Genomic DNA, 23,074 nt, shown 5'->3' with positions numbered 1-23,074 from the left:
GGCGTTGTGCTGATGAGACCAATCACCATAGTGTCCTCTGCAAACTTGACAATGGTGTTAGAGCCATGTACAGGTATGCAGTTGTAGGTGTTAGGGAGGGAGAAAAGGAGAGTGCTCAGCACACAGCCCTGTGGTACGGCAGTGTTCAGGGTGAGGGTTGAGGAGGTGAGTTTATCTGATCTACTGTAACAGACTGCGGTCTGTTGGTTATGAAGTCCAGAATCCAGTTACAGAGGGAGGTATTGATGCCCAGTTCACTGAATTTGGTGATCAGTTTGGAGGGGACTATGGTGTTGAATGCTGAACTGAAGTCAATGAACAGCATTCTCACATAGTTGTTACTATTGTCAAGGTAGGACAGGTCGGAGTGAAGTGCTGTAGAGATGGCATCCTCCGTTCTCCTGTTCTGACGGTAGGCTTTAAATCAGGGGCCATGGTCATCTTATTGGAGGGCCACGTCAGTGTTAAAGAAGAATACAAAAAAGAACGGCTATTTCTGAAAATGCAATGTTTTTTTTCAAATACTACACAAAACTGCAAACAGAAAGTGCAAGTCTTTTTAGACACCTGTGCTAGCAACTTTAGCTTATAAATAAAGTAGTGATAAAATAAATATTAATACAAATTATGAAAACAAACAAAAAGCATAAAAACAATTATGTGTGTGTTTCACACCAAATAAAAATATTTTCCTCTCATAACTTATTTAAACCTGCATGGCAAACTTTAGGTTCCAGGGTTAAGAAAACAACACCATTGGATTTTGACATAAAAATTTCAAAAGGGTTGGAAGTAGTCAGAGATAAAGTCCTACTGTAAATATAAAAATATTTGAGTATAAAGAAACATTTATGAAGGGGGTAAATTTACCCATCTAATTTGCCACTGGATGGCAAGCACCTCAAATTATACACCTTTCAGTAAATACTGGATGTTGAACATATTTGAGCATGTTTACTTTCTTTTTTGTCATATTACTCATATAACAAATTAACAGGAAAACTGTAGGCCTAAGATGTAAACCAACAATAGTAAACTATTACTAGCCTATAACCACAAACTGTTATCATAGTGACTTTTTAGTTCTTCAGAGCCCTATTTTTACTACCCCTGCTGTCTGTACCACGTCCATTACAGACACTATCATCATGATTACCTCCTCCAGCTATGTTGGGCAGAGAGTCGAAATAAGCATGGCATGCTTAGTGGACACCGTCGTATACACACAAAGACGCAACTCCATTCAGAGACGCACCGTGACTATCACTGTCAATAGTCGATCATAATCTCCAAAAGGCAGATATTCTCCTTCAGAATCAGAATAGGTGAATAACATAGCCTACCCAAGACTTCATCACACGTGAAAGTTTTTTCAACATTTGGTGTCGGCCTATTTCTGCTTCAATTTGTGGAAAATTATGGCCTGCATCGCTTCCAGTCATTACAAACATATGCACGTCTTCATGTTTCTTGCGCGTAATACAAGTATTTCCTGAAAACTTTGTGCAGCGAATTTGGGCTTGAATTGAAGCTCTGGGGCCTCACTTATAAAGCGTTCTTACGCACAGATTTGATCTTAGACTGTGCGTACACTCAAATCCATGCCAACATGTCTTTCTTTGCCATATGCATGATCAATATCAGAAGATTTGTAAAGTCGTTTTTGGACACAGCTTAATGTCTCATGGTTTGGCATAAAACTGCTAATGAGAACTATAGCCCACTTAAGAAAGTGAAAAAACGTATAGCTTACTTATTTCATAATATCTAAAAAAAAAACACCAAGACCTACAATAGAATGATTGAAACATTCTTACAGGTGATCTAGTATATTTAGTGTTCTCACCAATCTAATATTGACCATAAAATGTCCAATCTCGGTGAGGTGGACTGCGCCATGTGGTATCGGATTTTTAAAAAGGCATTCAGAACTTGTTTAACTAGATGTACCGCAGAGCGGTACAAAATATGACCGCCGCCCAGTCCAGCACATTTTTATCACGCTGAAAGGCCTACATGATTCTAACTGTCTCACTAAATTGCATTATCCACACTCAATTCTCACTGGTATCTGCTAGACAACAAGTACCAAAACATGATTAGTTCATAGATTTCACATGTAAATTCATTTTATACAACCCCACCCCCATCTTGCCTGTTCATAATTCTGAGAAATTCTTGAATTGTGTGCGTGTACACGTTTATGTTTATGCGTGTGTGTGTGTGTGTGTGCGTGCTTGTGTGTTTGTGCATGTGCATGCATGCATACATATGTCTACAGTGGGCATCGCTTTCAAATGGTCACTTCAGTCGCGCATTACGAGGCGTGAAGCTGCGTGAAGCTTTAGTACCACTTTCAGCCACTGTGCGTCGGCTCTGCCACTGTACATCGCTCTGCCTGCCTGCCCCCCTTCTGAAAAAAAAGCTTGATTTACCTCGATTTAGGCTACTTGGGTATGGCTTAAGGCTTGACTACACGATGGTAACGGAAATCAAAATTTGCTGTCTACATTATTGTCAGTGTTGGGTTAACGCAACTACGCAAATCAAAACAGTGGTGTGATAATTGAGCCAGTAGAGAAATAACTGTTCAGAATTAATCTGTAGCCTTGGGTAGGCTTCTGCGACGTTTTTAACAGACTACGCTATAGAGGCTTAGACAACTATGACCCACGTTTTGGTTTCGTAAATTAATTTGCCCTACTTCTTGACTAGCCTGGCTAGCGCCACCACTTCTCAATGAGACGTGGTCTGGGAACCAAACGTTCATTTTCTCGTATTAGAAAAAAATGCCCAGATCCGTTTATTGGGTGCCACGGATGTCTATCAAATGCGTCTGTGCATAGCTCATCATCGTCTTGCTTTCCCCCCTGTTCTGTGATTGGTTCCCTATCTCAGGCGAAAATTTGCTCCATGGTCTCCAGGCTGCCTTAGCAGCGTGAATCAAATCGCGCGCAAGGCAGCATGGGAACACCCAGGCTACTTCTTGACTGCAATGTAGTCAATTGACTGCTTGACATTTTTATTTTTCTGTACAATAAACAAATACATCTGCTTTATGCCGCAGAATTACATTCATATTTGGAACTTACATAGTCCAATGCATCGTTACACTACGTTAGTGTTTCCCAAAACCTTAGTAGCAACGAACGTTTGCAACCACTATCGTAAAGTTGTGTAGTTACAACTACACCTCTCAACCTGTGGTAGAATGGTAGTAGAAGCATAGTTCCAGGGATCATCATGTCAAAGACGTCACTGACGCCAGTTATTTGTTTGCAAATTAATAATTATAAATATATTTAGGTTTCTAATTGATATTTACACTTCTAACCACCATACATCCATATTTTAAAATGCCCAAGTCAGAAAATACATAAATTAAAAGTCAATTTGCAGCCATGTGCACGTAAGTAAAAGTCACACACCTGCAGATAATAATAAGGTGGTGCACACTTTTTGACGAGTCAGCTGAGAATATGTAGCCTTTGATTTTCATGGAGGGGGGGGGGGGGTCCTTGTTAGTTTACGCAAACCAAGCCAAGAAGGCTGATTCTGATTTTGATAATATGATCTGCACAAAAGATAAACTTAGGTAAACAACGATGTCAATATTGTTGTCAAAATCTTAACCCAGATTCAAACTCTTGGACAGGGGACTGGCTGTGCAACGGCGGCTGTCATCTGCCGGACTTAACGCAATACGCCACAGAAGTATGTGCAGGTGCCCGTTCACGCTACTAAACGTCATTAACCACCTTAGTCCAGACTACTGAAGTTTGAAACTATCATGGTCCAAACTTACAGTACTATGTAAATCACGACAGTTTTGGGAAACAGTCGTAACTTACATGTTGGTTAGTTGAACGATGCATCCTGTTAGTAAAAAAGCTAACCTCCGTGGTTATGCGGGAACGCACCCCAGATGTAGGCCATTAGCAATCTGTTTATTTTATTTTACGAAGCCTACACAGTAGATCACATGCCACATTCTCACTTTCAATAGACAGATGCAATAGCCATTGGTCAAGTATTGAGTATAAAGCAATTAAGATAGTACCCTATACAAAAAGTACTTCATACTATCATACAAATTTGTTAAAACGAATAGCATTTTGCAACTTGACAAAACACTGGATTAAATATCGTAGGCACAGGAGAAAACTTGTACATCTATTGGCCCGTGGGGAGATCATGCCAGTTGCCTCTCCCTTCAGTGCTATGACTGGATTCTCGGCTGTGAGCTTGTTTCGCAAAAAAACTATTGCAGATATCAATGCGTCTTTGTTCATGGGTTTGGCCTCACAGCAGAGGCTTAGACAACTATGACCCATGTTTTGGTTTCGTAATTTGCCCTACTTATTGACTGCAATGTAGTCAATTGACTGCTTGACAGATTATTTTTATTTATCTGTACAATAAACAAATACATCTGCTTTATGCCGCAGAATTAGGCACTTGGCCAGCCTATAGAACGGGCACATTTTGGAGAGAATAGAGAATGTACACACGCAAGAATCTGTAGGCTATTTGCGGCTGGTTACCAGCAAACAATGTTTAATGCATTAACTCAAGACGTCAAACATTTTCTAAACAATACAAACAGAAAGGATGCAGCAGGCAGCAAATGTAGAAGAGTAATTTCCAGTGGAAGAACAAAATGTTGAATGAAGCGCAAAGATATGAAGGCATATCTGGCATATATCCAGGGTCGGACTGGGAACAAAATTCGGCCCTGGCAATTTTCTCCTGGACCGGCCCACCACTGGACCCCCCCCCCCCCCCCAAAAAAAAAAAAAATCACCCGCTGTGATTCCCCCCATAAATGACAAACACACTATGCTGTAGCAAGACTTCATAAACGGAACCCAAACATTTAGATTTGGAGCCTAATCACAAAAACACGGGGGTCCGGGGGTGTCTCTTAAAATTTCTGTCTCTTTTAAAAATTCTGGTTGCTAATCACACCTTTTTAAAGTGATTTGAGAGGGATTTGGGATAGGCTACTAAAGACAGGCTCATCTTCTGTCTGTCTCACGTCATGTTGTCACTGCTTGACTAAATGAAAAATATTGGCTACTGAACATGGATATCGCCATACAATAGTTGACAGAAATTACGTTTTGTGCAAACATGTTGTAGAAACACAACCACAGCCTTTATTTGGTGCAAATATCCTTTAGCCTATTTTGGTTATAGTCCGCGATTCACATTAACTGTAGGCTATCACCACAAGTGTAGGCCGATACTAAACGTTTTTGTCGTCATCACATTTTGCAAAATTAGGCTACCTTCGTTACTAACCTACCAGTTGATACTTTTTACCTGCATCGACTCGCGATTGATTGTGCATCTAATGTAACACTCGGTGGAGAGACTTCCACTTTCCAAGTTTCACTTTCACTGTCGTTGTGAGCTATGGTTATACTATATGGGAAATACTTTGAAGTTCCTTTTGATTAGGAACAGCTCCAAAAATGAATGGGTTTTCTTTAACCTGTGCTACACTTTACCACCAAGTTGTGCGAAAATTGTAGGCTAGCCTACCCGTAGTTTTTTTATGTTGACAGAACCGCAGTAGCCTACATGGTGCAGTAAATGGAAGCTCTTGGTAGCGCGTGCAACTAACGTCTATAAAAACAATATATTTATGGAATAAAACTAGACCTCTGATTGCTGTTTACGGTTAAAATGCGATGATGTGAACACCAGCCAGCGGAGAGCACTTATACAGCCTAGGCTACCATGCACTCGTAGGCTATATTTCCCCACAAAATAGCGGCTGCTTGGACAAATCCACTTGAGGGGTGGGGCAGGGGGGCGCGATCGTAACACACACTGAACCTGTTCAAAATGATTGACCAGTCACCCCCCAAGCCAAATGGATGTAACTGCATTTGCCTAGGCCTACACGACGGGCCGCAAATAGGCTAAATGACTTAAAAAAAAAATCCCGGAGGTCACCGGCCCACATGTGGACCGGCCCACCGGGCATTTGCCCTGTTGTACAGATTACCAGTCCGAGCCTGCATATATCTGGTAAGTAGCGGGAGGTAGGAGGATTACTGTTAGCGCAGGATTTATATAAAATTCTTCAACAGAAGGCCTGCCTCGAATGCAGGCTTGCCCAAAAAAAGGCCTGTGGTTTGCGAAGCCTACAGTAAGTAGGTCTTAGTGAGTTAGGAGTCCTCTAGACTTCTTTTCAGCTGTCTCAGAGGTCAGTTAATAGGCCTATCGTGAAGATTTGTATTGCCATTTAAGGCACGAGCGCATCTGTGAGGCCAAGCCTCACCAAGTAGCCAGTTTGTTTACAACGAACATTACATTTAATTAAACTGCTTATAGGCTATGCCGAAATAGTTTCAACATTTTGAATATCAGTGTCGGGTGAATTAGGAAATGCCTTATGGCTGAAAGCTGCTTGGGATCCCCCCTGTCAAGCAATAACCATACAAAAAGTTAAAAACAGATGACATGATGCGCGTCACTGACATAATGCGCAAATAATATAGCCTAGATATTCCAATATATTCAAATACATGTGTTTATTTTAGAGGGGATATTCGAACGTCATTTTTGAGCAATTTTGACAGCCCTAGTCCACTGTAGGCTACGACAATTGTCTATTAACACCTTCCACCTAACCCCGGTGAGTGGGGGTCGCTATAATGCGTGTGAAATAGCGCATTGAGTAGCCTATGCGAAATAGCCTTAAAAACGAATGTCAGACATTCACAAACAAGTTGTTTTAGGCGGTTTGAAGTCGCTTTTCATACGCCATGAGCGCTCGGCTACATTACAGCCACTCGGACAAAAGACATGTAAAAAATGTATGTTTTGAAAACTAGCATTAAACTGGATTCGATCCCGCAAAAGCAACACACGCGTGACTCTCTCCATCCTGATTCTCTACTCTTTGAGCCAACTAATATGTTACACGAATCAATTAACTATTGTAGGCTACCATTAATTAATAACGTAGGCAACACCCAGGTAACATGTTGTCCAGGCTATCTGAAACAAGGGGTTGCCTCTCATCTACAACAACTGGTTACCATGGGCTGCTACAGTCGTCAGTGCACTGTGCACAGTAGGCCTATGCTACTCTTTGTGGTTGATCAACTAAAAATAAAAGATGTATTTGGTGATGACGTTATTGTAGGCCTAGTAGACCTAAATTCTGAGAAATTAAATGGTACGAGAAACCATCTACATAGCGCACCAGACCGCGATGTCTTCAAGGGTTGAATGAAGGGAGTTTGCAAAAAAAAAGTGTATTTTTCAAGTCAATAAACATTCTTAATTTTCGAATGTCTTTGTCAGGGAACATCTGACTTTTAAAAACCATACGCCTGGTAGTCGCTCAGACAAGGAGTTAGGCAGTTATAAGATAAAGGCAATGCCATTTGTGTCACCTAATGCAGTTCAGTGAATTAGCAAGATACCATCAGAAGGCAACAATCATAAAGCACAGTCTTGGCACAGCTCCCCCATGCATAAAGCTGTCTGCGTGTTGTAGGCTAGATTTGCGTGAGTTCTTTCTATCTGCTTTACTTTTGTGAGTTGCGACCACCTAGGCTATGTTATAGACGTTCTATGAGGTACCAGTGTTGTGTCACAAAACAATAAGCTTTGTCAGGCTACTTTTAAAATAAAATTCAGGGCTATATACATTTTAAACATTCGGGGCTGAAGACCCGACAAAGCCTTATGTTAATTCTTCAGGTGGGAAGTGTCAGGAATTTTCATCGAGAGACGCCTCATTGGTGGTTAGTATATGAAGTAGGGAATTGACAGCAACATATCCAATCACATTATGAAAGATGCTGAATTTAACATAAACTGCGATGTTTGATTTTAAATTAATGTAAATTTAGCCGGGACTGTAAGCTGGCACACGTGGGTGCTTGATGTTTTCAGTGGGTGCCCGAGAGACGGGCACCCACTATCTCGCGGTTACATCCATTACAAACAAACATGCAATGTGAACGTCTGGGATTGGGGAGAGCACTAAATGCTCTTCTGAATAAGCACGAAGTCAAGCCTTTAAATGAAAAACACTCTTTAGTAATCAAAGAAATAAATACTAATGAAGTAAACTTGTGACCATCAAAAATAGTTTATCGCCTGTAACTCTGTGATAACAGGACGTAACAGGAAGGCATTTGGCTGAGCAACGGAGGTTAATATGCTCTATATTTTGTCCAAATGATGTCTGTCTATCATCGTTGCACTCGGAGAAATCCAGAATGTTTAATTTGTCCTGCGTTTCTTCTACGGCTGCAAACGGGATTCACTCGCTGTTAACCAAATATTTCTTTAGGGCAGGGCAGGCATATTTCTGGCTATTAAATTATTTCTAAACCAGTCTGCTAAAGTCTGTAGTGAAGACTGTGTAGGGTTTTCCAGCTCCATTTCTTTTTACGAGACACCCTGCTCACTTGAGACCTCTGCCGGTTGTTGCAGCGTCGTTGCAGCATCACTGGAAAAATACAAATTAAAGTCACGTGATGCCGTGTGATCCCGCGCACGGACAGCGAGGGAAGCTGGCCAAGTCGAAGCACTGCCCACTGTACTGTGTGAGTATGTGTCATACGTATGATTACTGTGAATGTATGTGTGTGCGTGTGTATCTGTTTATGCACATGTGTGCACATGGAATGGGTTAACATGACCCCTGGAGGCAAACATACGGAAAAAATTGGTCATCCTAGGCCCTACGGTTCTCAAGATATTCACAGAAAACTGTGTCTGCCCTACCCTCCTTTCGGGGTCCAGTACAGCGGGGGCTACAGATCAAAACGAAAAACGATGGTTCCATGCTATCCATGTGGGGTTACATGCCCACCAAGTTTTGTGTACCCCGGTCTTTCAGTGTCCCGGGAATTCTTGTTGGGGTACGGTCACTAAATGTACACATAAATTATTTTATTGTAAGGCCCCCCATGAACGAAAGTTCACAAAACTTGGCATGCATTCGGAGGGTGTCATAATGATCCTACACTTTCAATTTCGTGCAGTTTTGACCATGTCAGCCAGAGATATTGTGATGAAAACACCTAATTTTTTTTTCTTTTATTTTTAACTAGGTGGCGCTATACATGAAATAAGTGGTAATGGGATGGGTTGACATGCCCCCTTAAGACCAACATAAAAAAAAAAGTTGGACCTCCTAGGCCCTACGGTTCTCGAGATATTCACAGAAAACTGTCTCCGGCCACCTACAGGCCAGTTGGTGTATAGTAACATAAATTCATTTATTGTGTGGCTCCCCATGAACGGAATTCCACGAAACTTGGCGTGCATTCAGAGGGTGTCATAATGATCCTACACTTCCAATTTCGTGCAGTTTTGACTATGTTAGGTCACAGATACCTGCGATTACAACACCTCATTTTTACTTTTTTGTGTTTAACTAGGTGGCGCTATACATGAAATGAGTGGTTATGGAATGGGTTGACATTGCCCTTTGAGATCAACATACAAAAAAAAATGGTCCTCCTAAACCCTACGGTTCTCGAGATATTCACAGAAAACTGTTTCTGCCCTACCCTCCTTTTGGGGGGTGCAGTCCAGCGGGGGGGCTACAGATCAAAACGAAAAACGATGGTTCCATGCTATCCATATGGGGTTACATGCCCACCAAGTTTAAGTGTACCCCGGGTCTTTCAGTGTCCCGGAATCCTTGACGGAAATTTGGACATGCGAAAAAGAAAAAAAAAAAAAATCCGCTTCGCGGCGGTAATAATAATGGTGGAGGTTATTGCACAATATTGTGAATATAGGATAGTATTGGATAATACAGTTTTGAATGTTAACCTGTTGAGGAGTACGGTCACAAATATGTGATCAGATGCAGCTGGGCCCCTGGGAGTATGATCACAAATATGTGATTAGAACGTTTTTGAAAAAGATTCTATACCATGACACAACAATTACCCTCAGGGACTTTTCTGCCATTAAACAATTGTAAGAACACTGAAACTATAGAACGTTCGCATAGAATTCTAGAAGGAGCCAGGAAAATAATTCACTCTCTGGGGAATGGCATTGTCTTAAATAATTCACTCCTCAACAAGTGAATAAACTCTTTTGAGAGGTGGATAAACTCTAATAAGAGGTGGATAAACTGTGTTTACTCGCGTTTAGCCTCCACTACATCCTAATTTGCGCTCATAGGCCTATTCCCAGCTCTGTAACAGAAAGGTAATATTTGAATGTAAGCTATACAATGTAGGCTATAGATATTTTATATCATATATAGCCTATACAACCAAGGGACAGAAGTTATCCTCTGAAGGCAGGGCATCTTCATATTTAGTGTTGCGGCGGAGTTGCGTAAAGAGGTGCAGAGCGCGCACCTGTTTGCTTTTTTTGACTGGCAGCGCCCAAGATCAGATGACAATACATGAGTTGGATAATATAGGCTAAAATATATAAAGGTAGGCCTAAAGCAAACAGTATAGGACAATGTTTAAGCCATTGGACATTATTGAAAGAAAACGATCGCAAAGATATGCAGAATGAATGAATAATGACCGGCGAACTAGGCTACTTTTTCAGCAAAAACATAGCCTATCCTAAGAAATGTTAAGCCTACATGACATATCACGCTTATAATTTAGTCCTGTTTTGTAGGCTAAATCAGCATATTACCCTGGATCATATTGGAAACGTACAGTAGCCTACTGTACCATAACAGGATTATGCTGTAGGCCTAGAGGTCTTTCCTTCATAGGCCTACTCAATTTTTGTTTCTACAAAGTACATGTAGGCCTAAACATACTAAATGTTGATTATTCACATTACTGCAAGCAAGAGGAATGAAAGCGAGCAGAGGACAATGGACATGGATGCATACGATCTCTTTCCAGAAAGCTTTGCTTGGAAAAATATAATTAGTTAAGCTATTCAACTGGACGATATAGGCTAGTTAACATCAGATGGCATAGGCTAGGCCTATATAATGTTTTCAATATATAATTTTACATAGGCTACAGCTTTTAGGCCATTGATTTCATTAAAACATATGCTAATGATATTGATGAGGGGGTGTTTACAAGGCGGAGACCTAAAACCATCCGGCTGCGCACAAGTTGACGTTCATTTGTGATTTATAATGGGCACATCTGGAAGGGTGCGTACGTTCGTTTTCTCTGAATCACACGTACGACCATTTCAGAAATTATCTAAGATCAAATGAAGGATGCTTTCTACGCAACACTTTTATAAATGAGGCCCCTGGATGTCTAGCAACTAGTGGAGGAGAGCACAAATGGGATTTGTCACCGTACTTAGATCTATCGTTTATTTTAACCAGTGTTATTGTTTGTCGCAAATAAAAATACCCTCAAGGGCCGAATTACATGGGCCGGGAGTTTGAGACCCCTGCTTTAAATGATAATTTCTTATGATGACTTTCTTGTATAGGTGCTGGTGCAAGTGGATCTCCTTGCTCTGACTTATACCGTGGACCAAGTGCTCATTCTGAGTCTGAAGTGAAATCAATTGTGGACTTTGTTCTGTCTCATGGAAACCTCAAGGCCTTTATATCCATACACAGCTATTCACAAATGCTTTTATACCCTTATGGGTATACCACAACACCTGCAAAAGACCATGAGGAACTGGTAGGTTTGGGGTATTTTTTACAGGAGTGAGAAAATACTTGAATAAAATGTTTATTATGTAGCTGGCCTTTAAAATTTTAAGTCTATAAGCATTATTTCTTAACAGCAACAACTAAGTTCTACCTCTGCATATAAAATTCAATTCAATTAATCACTTTAACATTTGATCATTGCAGAAGAACCTGGCATTTAAGGCCATAACTGACTTGGCTTCTCTCTATGGTACACGCTACAGATATGGCAGTATTATCGATACCATATGTAAGTTACCATTATAACTGACTGTTTTTTATTCATGTGAATCATGCTGAATCCAATGTTGTAGATAAGAGCTACCACATGTGTATAATGTTAGAAGTAATACAACACAAGTAATCATTGTGTTATAACACGTCCATATTACCATTGCAAAATGTGATCTAAATCTTGTCTGATTATTTACATTGAATCTAATGTCCAACAGACCAGGCCAGTGGTGGCACCATTGACTGGACCTATAACCAAGGCATCAAATACTCCTACACATTTGAGCTGAGGGATACTGGTCGTTATGGTTTCATTTTGCCGGCCAAGCAGATCATTCCAACCGCCCAGGAGACATGGCTAGCTCTAATTGCCATCATGGAGCACACAAAAGCTAACTCCCTGTAAGGGCAGATACTGACAAAGGAAATCTTTAATGTCAAAAGTAAACACAACTGCAACATATTCTTTGTTTTCTTTATTTTGCGTCTTGTCTAATGTCTTATTGTAATATTAACGTATGTCCTATCTCTAGAATGAAAAGATATCACAGTGAAAATAATAGTCTTAAACAAAGCAATACCCTTTTTCTGAACAAGAAATCCACAAAATATGTCTGAGAACAATGTAATTTCTTAGATCACTATGGAAATGAGGACACATCAGTGTGACCCTGATGCTGTCTGAAAGAATACTTTTACAGCATAAGCTATTATTCAAATTAAAAAAATCTATGTCTGCTAAAAATAACAGTTCAACATGTTCAATACCATTCATGAACATTGCATCTGGCATATCAGGCACACCTTAGTCAGAAGCACTTCAATGGTTACCAGACAAGGAAAATGTTACAGGATAAGTACAACCAAAAAATTAAATGAGTATTATCTATGAAATATTTGCATACAATGTATGTGACATTTATATACAGTATATATAAAAAAAAAACCCATTTAGAACAGATGTTTGTCCAAACGTAAGAGTAACATTGCGATTTTAGTGAAGTACATCAGAAAAAGGCAAGAAAAGGAAAGATCAAATATGTACAGTGTATATATGTTTCCATCACACATGGGAAGATGAGATGGTTCTGGTTACTTCCAAGGTCTGGTGCTTTCTGTTCTTCCCCGCCCGGACCCTGTCGGTGAGATGGATAGCTGACTTTCCACACAAAACGATTTAGACTGTGCATTCCCTGTAGACATTCTGCTGAGCCGGCCTAGAAAATAATCAGAAAAGCTATTTGTGGCTTCCATAGCTAAATTTTAAAGCTCATTTTGCCTGCAATCACTCAAACTTAAACATTTTAAGAAACTTGCTATCTTCAGGTCATAAATACAGAATTTACATTTTTTATTTGACCTTTATTTAAGCCGGGAAAAGAACACATTGAGATTGTTATCTCTTTTTCAAGTGGGGCCTGACCAAGAAGACAGCACACAGAAAGACAAAAGACAACATTGACCAAAGGAAAAAGATAGCAGTGACAACAAAGACCTTAAAATCTAATGAGGTGAAGAGCTCCAGTTTTAAGTGTTTCTGGAGCTTGTTCCATGCAGCTGAAGCACTTTAACTAAATAGCTATTCCAAACTCTGAACTTACTGAGGAACCATCAAACAGAATACATAATGCATAAATCATGAATGAATTCATGCATGAATTCATGATAATTCATGTACCCTTACCGTAAAGTGTTACCGAAATGTGAAATAGGCTAAGCTAGTTATGAACTACTGGATTTTTATTTGAAACAAAAAAAAATGTTTTTTGCTACTTATTTCTCAAAAGGAATTGCATTCAGGCCCCATCCTAGCATCTTTACACTGGCTACCTGTTAAAAGCATAGACTGTATATATAGAACTGGACAGTGTGGCTGCATTCTACAGTGTTCTATGGAATTGAAGCCGCCGGGCTTACGCCATCTTGGAAAATTTGGAGCCAATTTGAAGTGCGGCTACGAGCAAAAGTTGAAGCATCGCGAGTGAAGAGGAGTCGCGGTCAGGCACGCCCACTCAGTTGCCACTCAGCGAAGTTAAACACGCCCTTGTCAAGTGAAACCCGCCTTCTCCTTTCCACAACGCAGGTCGACTTCGGCGCAGAAGGCTAGCTGGCTGGATGAATTTTGCGGCTGTGAGTTAGCTAAACAGTACAAACAACAATCGGTTTGTTCTTGTCTGGTAAGTGTTGGCATTATCAATTGAAAAGTTTTTTTGTCTATTGGTGTTCTTAAATACGTCTAAGAGAGCTTATTATGTTGATTATAGACTGTGACAATTTAGTATGGTGAATACTAATGAGCTAACAACAGAAATACGGACAGCGAATTAGATGCTAACGTTAGCAGCTACATTAACGTTACCGTTAACGGAGGCTAAGTTAGTCGTTGAAGTGAAGATTAGCACACAGCTCCGCGTAACAGTCGATGCATGATATACTTGGTTTTATTAGTTGTTGCTGTTTTCAAATATCTCAATCTTAATGTATGCCATCTCAACATGGAGTAACCATTGACTGTACATGGGGATTAATAACACTAGACAGTCAGTACAGTATATGATGTGATAAAGCAACGGTATGATGTGATAAAAGCAACGCAAGTTAAAGTTAACGTAATGTGAAGCATGGACCTCATCAACCCGTCATGTTAATGTAACTACTAGCCAGTTTGCCAGCGTTGCATTTTTCTAACGTTAACGACAGACACCTGTTAGAGCTACTTCTGTGATGGTAGGTCGGTAGCATAGACTGTAAAAAAAATAGATCGGTAGGTCGGTAGTTGTAGACCGCATAAGTGAATGATCGATAAATGAAACGCCTGCATTAAACACTACGCCAAGAACCAGTCACTTCCCAGGGATATCGGTGAACATTTGAGAAAGACCTTAGTTTGTCATCTAACGTCCATGATCAGTCATACTGATGACGTTATTTTTCAAGCTGACGCAAAAGTTAATAACATTCACACCGCATATTTAAATGTGTAGTTAACATTAGGTAGGCTGTAAAGTTTATTGCACACACATATTTAATTAATTGGTATTACTAGTGGTGTTGAGTGCCTGATTAGATGCTTTGTAATGTTGTAAAATTGTCTGACTAACTTTATTGTAACTTTCCTTTTGCAGGTAAGATATGGGTGATGGCTGAATGTACTGGAGGTGGCGGCAAGGTGGTCTCCATGATCTACATTAGTCTGCAAGCAAGGGAATGCCTACGTGAAGTGGTTTGGCTGGAGTGGTCTGAGGTGGCATGTCCTCCCCTTTCTCCAAGTCCCCTGACATCCATCTCCCTGACATCATCACCCACCGTCAATGGATCAACATGAAGCCCCTTATACATGGGACATGGCACAGCACCACTACGCTCTGAAAACACATGACTTTCAATAACTTGGCATGGCACCAAGAAAAGTCTGCGCTGCTCTGAACCTTCTGTTAATGTGACATCATTCATACTTGAGTCTGTACACATCCCTTTGTTTCTATTTTCTTTATTGATGTCACCCAAACTTCAACTTTCTGTATGCCCCTGAACTCACACAAGTTGTAAATTGCAATGCGCCATTTAACCAGTGGTGTAGTCTAGTTAGTTAGTTGTAGTGGTGGGTATACTGTGAGCAACCCCAAATGTTATTAAATACGTATCCTTGCCTATTTTAAATGGGTATACTGAGATGATGATGCTTTTTAAATGGGTTTACTGTGTAGTCCTGTGTATCACATAGACTATACCATACCACGGTCATTTAACTGCCTTGGTATTTAAGTCAGAGGCCATTGCTTAGTATTTAACCGTAGCCTACACAAAGATGTAGACGTTACTAAAATAATAATTATTTGTTGATACTAAATCAATATTGAATGTTTTTTTTTTTTTTTTTTCTTTTGTGTGATATATCATTCAGAGTGCTGTAACATGACTGGTCTTCAATCAGCCAAAGAGGACACATCGTAACTCCTCTCCTAGTTACTCTCCATTGGCTCCCTACAGTAGCCAGAATTAAATTTAAATCTCTCACTTTGGCCTATAGGACACTGACTGGATCTGCTCCTTGTTATTTTAATTCAATGATCAAGATATACATCCCCAACCGCCCACTGCGGTCTTCTGATGAGCTTCAGTCTTAAACGCTAGGTCAAATTCAAGACTCTTTTCCTCAGTGGTTCCATGTTGGTGGAATGAGTTGCCCAGTGCTCTTCGTTCTTGTGATAGTTTTTGGTCTTTTAAGCACTTCTTATACATTATGGTTTGTATGCAGTAGTACTGTTTTATTTTCATTATAGGCTGTTGATTAATTTTACATTTTTTATTATTGATATTCTCTTTAATGTAGTCTTACCATGTTTTTGATATTATTGATTGAATGGGCATTATTATTTATTATTGCTTTCCCCCCCTCATTGTTTTTTTCATTAGGCTATTGATTGATCCCTGTTTTAAGTATTATATTGTTTTGTATTTGTTAAGGGTAACCATAACCATCATCATCATAATGTGGTATTTTCTTATGCACTTGAAACAAAGAATCACATCACACACTGAACAGCAAAGTAGCTTCCTGATTATGTGTAAAATGTTTACAGAGTATCCTGATGAAGTAGGTCCATGTTCTCATATTTTTACAGCTGACATGAAGGCTGCAGCATTACATTTTTTGAGTAAAAAAATGAGTTGTCACAGTTTTCAATTTAGACGTATTATTTTGAAATGGGGTACGTCTATGGGAGGATTTACACATCACTGGGAATACCTGATCAAATCATACCAATGCAAAATGCTTCTCCAGCAGTGCAATCGCAGGTAACAACGATACCTTAACTCAGCATTTTCAGATACCGCTGTTCTAAGCATACTAAGCAAATTGGCCATTTGTAACTTTGAATCCTACCTCACGTTAAGCTATAGTCCAATAATGTGTTCACTAAAACACAAGTAAAGTTATTTGTCGGGCTGATTCATAAATGGGCATACCGAGGTTGTCGACCTAGCAGGCTAGGTGGCGTTTATTGCCATTCGCAAAACTAAGCAAGAGTTAACGTTAATGAAACTTAACATCGCCTTCTCCAGTGACAAAGTGTATTCAAATGAAGTTGCAACGATGATGGCGGCAATCACTGGTTACGTTAAACCATTTGAAACAAGTAGGACTGTAAATTATGGGGACTATGGCTAACGTCACTTCGGATCAATATAGCTGAGCCCTTTTACTTTACCTATCAACTGGCTAATGCTAGCATGATGTAGCATGCTATGAGCTAATATACTTAGCATCTACGAAAGAACAGCACATATCTTTTTTCACAAAGAATCTGCAACAACTAACAACGATGTCTCTTACAAACAACTACACAATGTATGACTATCAATATGTATTTAGTCAGACTGTGATAAGATATAGCCTAATGATAATGACAGCAACACTTATATAGGTTAGATTATGTGTCGAAATCAGGTGTCGTTAAAATAAGTGAGCGATGGCGTGGTCGTGTCTGCAGCCTAGACGGTAAAACATAATGGACAAAGCGTCGTGTCTGCAGCCAGCCAGCTGTCAATCATAGGTGTAAACACGCCCTTTTTAGATTGTTAATATAACATTAAAAAAAATAATTTCAGCGAGAAAAGAAAAATTGTGTATATTGAAGCATCTTGAAAACTATTTTTTCGAATAAAAAGTTGTTGATACAAAAATAGTTTTAGGTGAGAAAAGTGACACGGAAAGTTGGCTACTTGGCCATTGAAATACATGGGGATGGGCGGAGTTACACATTGTACTGCAGCCAGCCACCAGGGGGCTCTGGACTAACGCTCGCATCACTCTTAACAGACGGCACACTGTCCAGTTCTATATATACAGTCTATGGTTAAAAGTCACATTGACTTCAAAATATTACTTCTAACATAGAAAGCCATAAATGGCCGGACACCTGAATATATTAAAGACCTCCTAGTCCTATACAACCCACCTAGACGACTACGATCACAGAATATTGGACAAAAAAATAAAAAAAACTACAGTAGGAGGCAGAGCTTTTTGCTACCACGCACCCCTCCTCTGGAATAATCTCCCTCCCTCTATTCGAGGGTTAATATCACTTTCTCCCTGGTTAATCTAAATTCATTGCAGCAATTAACTCTAATACTCACTGTTAGGGTTGACTGGGACAAGACAGTGCTCTAAATAATTCTGAATGTTGTGCAGGTCTTCAGCAGTAAATCTCCATTTCTTCTCAGTTTCACATAAGCCTTGATGGAGATTGGAGCGTGTGTGTCCTATGCCCGCAGACAGACACAATACAGGAACTGAGCCTGTTGTCATTCCATTAGGAAATGTCTGTGTAAGAACCTTCAAGCCTCAAAAAAAAAAAAAAAAGTCTGAGTTAGATATCACTGTGTGCACAACATGACAAAGATAGAAAGTATATCATTGTATATTAAATGTTAATTATGAAGAATGGAAATTTACCTCCAGAGAGCATGAAGAGGTTCTCAAATCCCCGTTCACACATTGTAGTGGCTGCCTGACTTGCAAGTCTTTCATCTTCATCATAGACAATGATGATCTTTCCAATCACATTTTTCTATATGTTTCATTGTTAAAGTTAAGTTAAAGCATTACATTTAAAAGTGTAAGTCCAAAGTTAACCCACACGCACTGGCAAAAGGTCTACTGTCCATTGCCACAACACACAGATCAATTTTAAGATGTAGCACATAAAAGCATCCTGGAAGCCAATAGAAAGATCTTGCTACATATCACAAATACACACAGGTTTTTAAACAAACAAACATGAAACAATTAGGTTCAGAAATAATGTGGGGCTAAATTTTAACAATCTGAAAGGCACGGTCAGAAGCGTATGGTTTAAATACGTTTAGGGTGTGGTCAGTCCAAATCACTGTCTTAACGCCGTAATAAATTCGCCAGGCACATTGTTCAAAAGGGTTGTTCTTAGCTGTCTTAATCAGTCATGGGTGTGTTTTGGGCATAACATCCATTAAACCAATGACAGTGAAACCTGTCATTCCCTTTAAGAGCAAGGAGCGCAACATCAGACAGCGCGTCAATATTTTGACAGTAAGCGCATCTGAAGGAATCTGCATGCACACGAGACCGTGTATGCAACACCAGGATTCCACTAAACCTTGCTTCACTAAAACCTGTGTGACTAGCAGAGTATAGCCTACATGCATCTGCACTTACCTGTTATTTGATCTCATAGGCAAATTAAAACAATTTTTTTGCTTTAGACCAGGTTTTTTTTGGTCAGTGGTGTAAGGATTTTTAGTGGGTCTAAGGGGCCGTTTATACAAGAACGATTACGAAGGAAGACGACAAAATATTTTATCATAAGTGCCTTTCGTTTACACGGCGACCCCGCCATCGGGGCTTGAAGACGCAAAAATCTGAAGACTCCTTCCAGAGTGTACAGTTTTAAGACCGACCGGGTTCGTCTCCGTCCTAAAACGGCTAAACCAAAGATCCTTGATTACCTCTCTGGCTAAACTGTCAATTTAGAATGTCTGCGCGTGACGTACCGGGGTTCTATCACACCCTATGATCACACCACCACCCAGCGGTCTGGAATGCATATCCAATCGAATATCACATACTCTTGCGTCTTCATATAAACAAAGATTTCCCCCTGAGAATGCTCGGCGAATAAAAAAATGAAGACGAGACGCCACTTCTGCGTCTTCTCTTTTCATCGTCACCCTATAAACGTAGCCTTAGATAGCGACTTTTGGATCATGCATCTAACGGTTAGACCAGGGGTCGGCAACCTGTTTTGCCTGGAAAGCCACTTTTACCAAATTTATTTATTTTTTAATCTCAGAAGAGCCACATAAAGACGGTTACAAGAAGAAGTTTGGATATTTAATGTACAGTTACTTTCATTCAACAGAGGATTTTTTAATACATTTTCTACTAGTTTTAAAAGTAATGTGCAAGTAACTTGAAATGTAAAGTGGAATGACAGAAGTATAGGCCTTAGGCTTCCCATGTAGGCTAAACACCACCCCCTATTTTCCCAGTGTCCTTTGGTATGCAAAGTAACATCAAAGTTCACAACACAACACTCAATTTTCATTGACATGTCATTGGCGAAATTGAACATTAGGCCTACCAGAGATTAGATTTGGTGATGGCCTTGGAGTCTGGCTGGCTCATATTCAGTGAGGTGAAGTTTCATGCAAGAATTGAGGCCGTCATCATTTAAGGGCAACTCCACGCAAAACTGTCATATATCCATAACGCCAACTAAATAGCCTACCATGGCATTGTGTTGGTGTTATGGATGTGACAGTTTTGCGCGGAATTGCCCTTAAACGTGAGCGCAGGTTTGTCTTTATATTTTTCATATGTAAGAACAATTTCTCACATGCAGGAATAGGGTTAACACAGCAATACTAACTCGTTGCAGTGTGCGATATATAACGGGCAGTTCATTTCGCGTTTTCAGAATCAGTCTTTGGATGGAAACTTTCCTATTTCAGCCTGCTTGTGTTCGCGCTTGCAAGCTGTGGTCGCTGACGTTTCCTTTTTGACATTTTCCTTATCTAGCCTACAGCAAGCGCCAGTGTTGGGCAAGTTACTGAAAATTAGTAATTAGTTAGTTACTAGTTACTTCTTTCAAAAGTAATTGAATTACCTTACCAATTACTGTATATCAAAAGTAATTAGTTACTAGAGAAAGTAACTTTTGAGTTACTTTTAAGTCTGCTTTTAAAATGTCAATATGAACAGTACTGAACAGTCACACACCAGCAGGCTTGGAATTTCACCATTCTGGGGGCAAGGCCACTTGGCCTTCAGTTGGGCATATTTGGTGGGGGCACAAAGGCCACATGTCAGGGCACCAAGGCCAAAGTTAACTATACAGTAGTAGGCTATAAAAATGATCAAAGTTGTATTTAGCCTATTCACTGCAGTAGACCTGCATCACTGTATAAAACATTACAAAAACATGAAACATGACATATTACATAGAACTGTAAATCATCTGATCATCTAATATTTACAGATATCTAGGCTATATACATAACATTTATTTTAAATTTGGCCTGTTATGAAATCATGTATTGAACAATTTAAGCACAGCTCAGCTTTAAGAAACTCAAATAGCCTAGATACATGCTTAGCATTTTGTGATCATTAAGGCTACTTTCACAAACTCTTAGTCAGCTGTTCTCTGATTTACCAATATCTAGGTGATATTTGTAACATTTATTTTGTATTTGGCCCGTTATGAAATCATGTGGAACAATTTAAACACATTGTAAAACTTAAAGCCCAAATTTGGAGACATCCATGTATGTCGAACTTTACTGCAAATTCAAAACTGGATTACTCTGGAACGGCTAACTGTACAGGGGACTGCTTTACACCTTTGTGTTCGGTAAGGTCTGCTGTTTATTCTGATATATGGTTTGTCATGTGTTAAAAGAAGGGTTCGTTAAGTATTCCACCGAGATGAATGGGTAGGGAGATCAGGGGACGCAAAACCTTCAGTAGAATGTATGATTAAATTGAATTATATTATTTACTTTTCTCGCGAACCGTTCAACACAATTATCGGCTAACATCGTTTAAAAAGCTGAGAAAAGCTCTTTCATGTGATACTTTGTGATGTCTGTGTGATGAATAGGCTACTTGCGAGTAGTTCAACTGAGAATGGGTGAATTTGGACGACTTTCTTTTTTTAGCTGTCACTTTGTCCATTGGCGTAAAAGACTAAATTAATTTACGCTGTGAATGCTAAGATAATTTTGACAGGCCACAGGCTAAATAAAAATCGCTATTAGTAGGACGCAAAGCAGAATATTGAAAGAAGGGGGCACCAAGGCCACCACGGCCTGTAAACCTCTGATTTTCAAAGGGGCCTCACGGCCAACCCAAGGGGCTACGACGGCCATGGCCGTCGTGGCCGCCGTGAAATTCCTACCCTGCACACCAGTAAACCTAATTTTTAGACCTAAGTTTCAACGGGCCTTCAAATCAATAGCCTCGTGCATGAGTTGTCAAACTTTTTCCGACCCCAAAACATTCTACAATGCATGAAGGCCTCCCTGACCTTGTTTTGCGCCACCCTCACCATCTATGTGGTTTGATAGATTTGATAGATATGTACAGTACACTGCCTACTGCTTGCCTTCTACTACTATTAGTAGAATGCTAGTACTAGTAGTATGCATGGTGGTGCACTGACACTGAATTCTGCAATATAGCAATAAGTTATTATTATAGTGGATGGAATCCACTATCTTGAAATCTCCTGGCTTCTTCTTATTATTACAGTGCATGAAAATGCACTGTACTGTTATTCCAAGGCATTTTATTATTACAGTGCATGAAAATGCACTGTACTGTTATTCCAAGGCTTTTTATAGTGCATGAAAATGCACTATACTGTTCTTCCAAAATGTCTTATTACAGTGCATGAAAATGCACTGTACTGTTCTTCCTAGGCTTCTTCTTATTACAGTGCATGAAAATGCACTGTACTGTTATTCCAAGGCATTTTATTATTATAGTGCATGAAAATGCACTATACCGTTCTTCCAAAATGTCTTATTACAGTGCATGAAAATGCACTGTACTGTTCTTCCTAGGCTTCTTCTTCTTCTTATTACAGTGCATGAAAATGCACTGTACTGTTCTTCCTAGGCTTCTTCTTATTCTTATTCTTCCGCTAACGCATTTAATGCAGCTTCAACCGTTTAACGTATAAACTTCATTCAAACTATGTTACGTAGGTCTTACTTAGGACATGGGGGCTTTGTATTTTTCATCTTTGTAACTTTTATACTTTTTAAACTATTAATTAAAAACTACTCAAAATTTCCCCATAGACTTAACATGGGCTGATGACATCACAATAGAGCCGTTAAGCAATTAGAATCCTATGGCAGGTGTTCGGGCCACCTGCATCAACTGCCAGTCTCAGGCTTTAAGCATACAAACTGGCCCTATTAAGACTACACATCCTGTTCAACTGCTTCCTCTGCCAAAAACTGTTTCAAAGTAAAAGTCCGCACTATAATATTTTACTGTTAAACAATTTAACCCTTTAAACTACTGAACTTTTTTTAACTGTTTAGCTATTGTAACTGTTACTTGTCAACAACTATGACTCCTACCCACTGTAGCTAGTTAGCTAAGTAACATGGTTAGCATAGTTAGCATTCTTATTCTTATTC

General features: G+C 39.7%; 2 protein-coding genes across 6 annotated transcripts in view; one reads left to right on the top strand and one right to left on the bottom strand.

The window, feature by feature from the left end:
* Positions 1–12,338, top strand: part of LOC125303220 (carboxypeptidase A1-like) — a 32,743-nt gene extending 20,405 nt beyond the window's left edge. Inside the window, exons 9-11 of the mRNA XM_048256824.1 lie at positions 11,431–11,630; positions 11,807–11,891; positions 12,094–12,338. Of these exons, the coding sequence (XP_048112781.1) occupies positions 11,431–11,630; positions 11,807–11,891; positions 12,094–12,281 (473 nt within the window). The 3' untranslated portion in view covers positions 12,282–12,338. The remainder of the gene's footprint in view (positions 1–11,430; positions 11,631–11,806; positions 11,892–12,093) is intronic.
* Positions 12,339–12,524: 186 nt separating this feature from the next.
* cep41 (centrosomal protein 41) overlaps positions 12,525–23,074 on the bottom strand; it is an 84,691-nt gene continuing 74,141 nt past the window's right edge. For 4 of the 5 annotated variants that reach the window (XM_048256825.1, XM_048256828.1, XM_048256827.1 and 1 more), the window contains exons 10-12: positions 18,339–18,453; positions 18,020–18,226; positions 12,525–13,092 (exon numbers count right to left, since the gene is read on the bottom strand). In XM_048256825.1, the coding sequence (XP_048112782.1) occupies positions 12,968–13,092; positions 18,020–18,226; positions 18,339–18,453 (447 nt within the window). In that variant the 3' untranslated portion in view covers positions 12,525–12,967. The remainder of the gene's footprint in view (positions 13,093–18,019; positions 18,227–18,338; positions 18,454–23,074) is intronic. The other variant, XM_048256829.1, reaches the window with a different exon arrangement.

This window comes from Alosa alosa, chromosome 11 (assembly GCF_017589495.1).
Source record: "Alosa alosa isolate M-15738 ecotype Scorff River chromosome 11, AALO_Geno_1.1, whole genome shotgun sequence".
Lineage (NCBI taxonomy): Eukaryota > Metazoa > Chordata > Actinopteri > Clupeiformes > Clupeidae > Alosa > Alosa alosa.
Note: the sequence above shows the minus strand (reverse complement) of the source record. Positions and strands in the feature narration are given on the sequence as shown.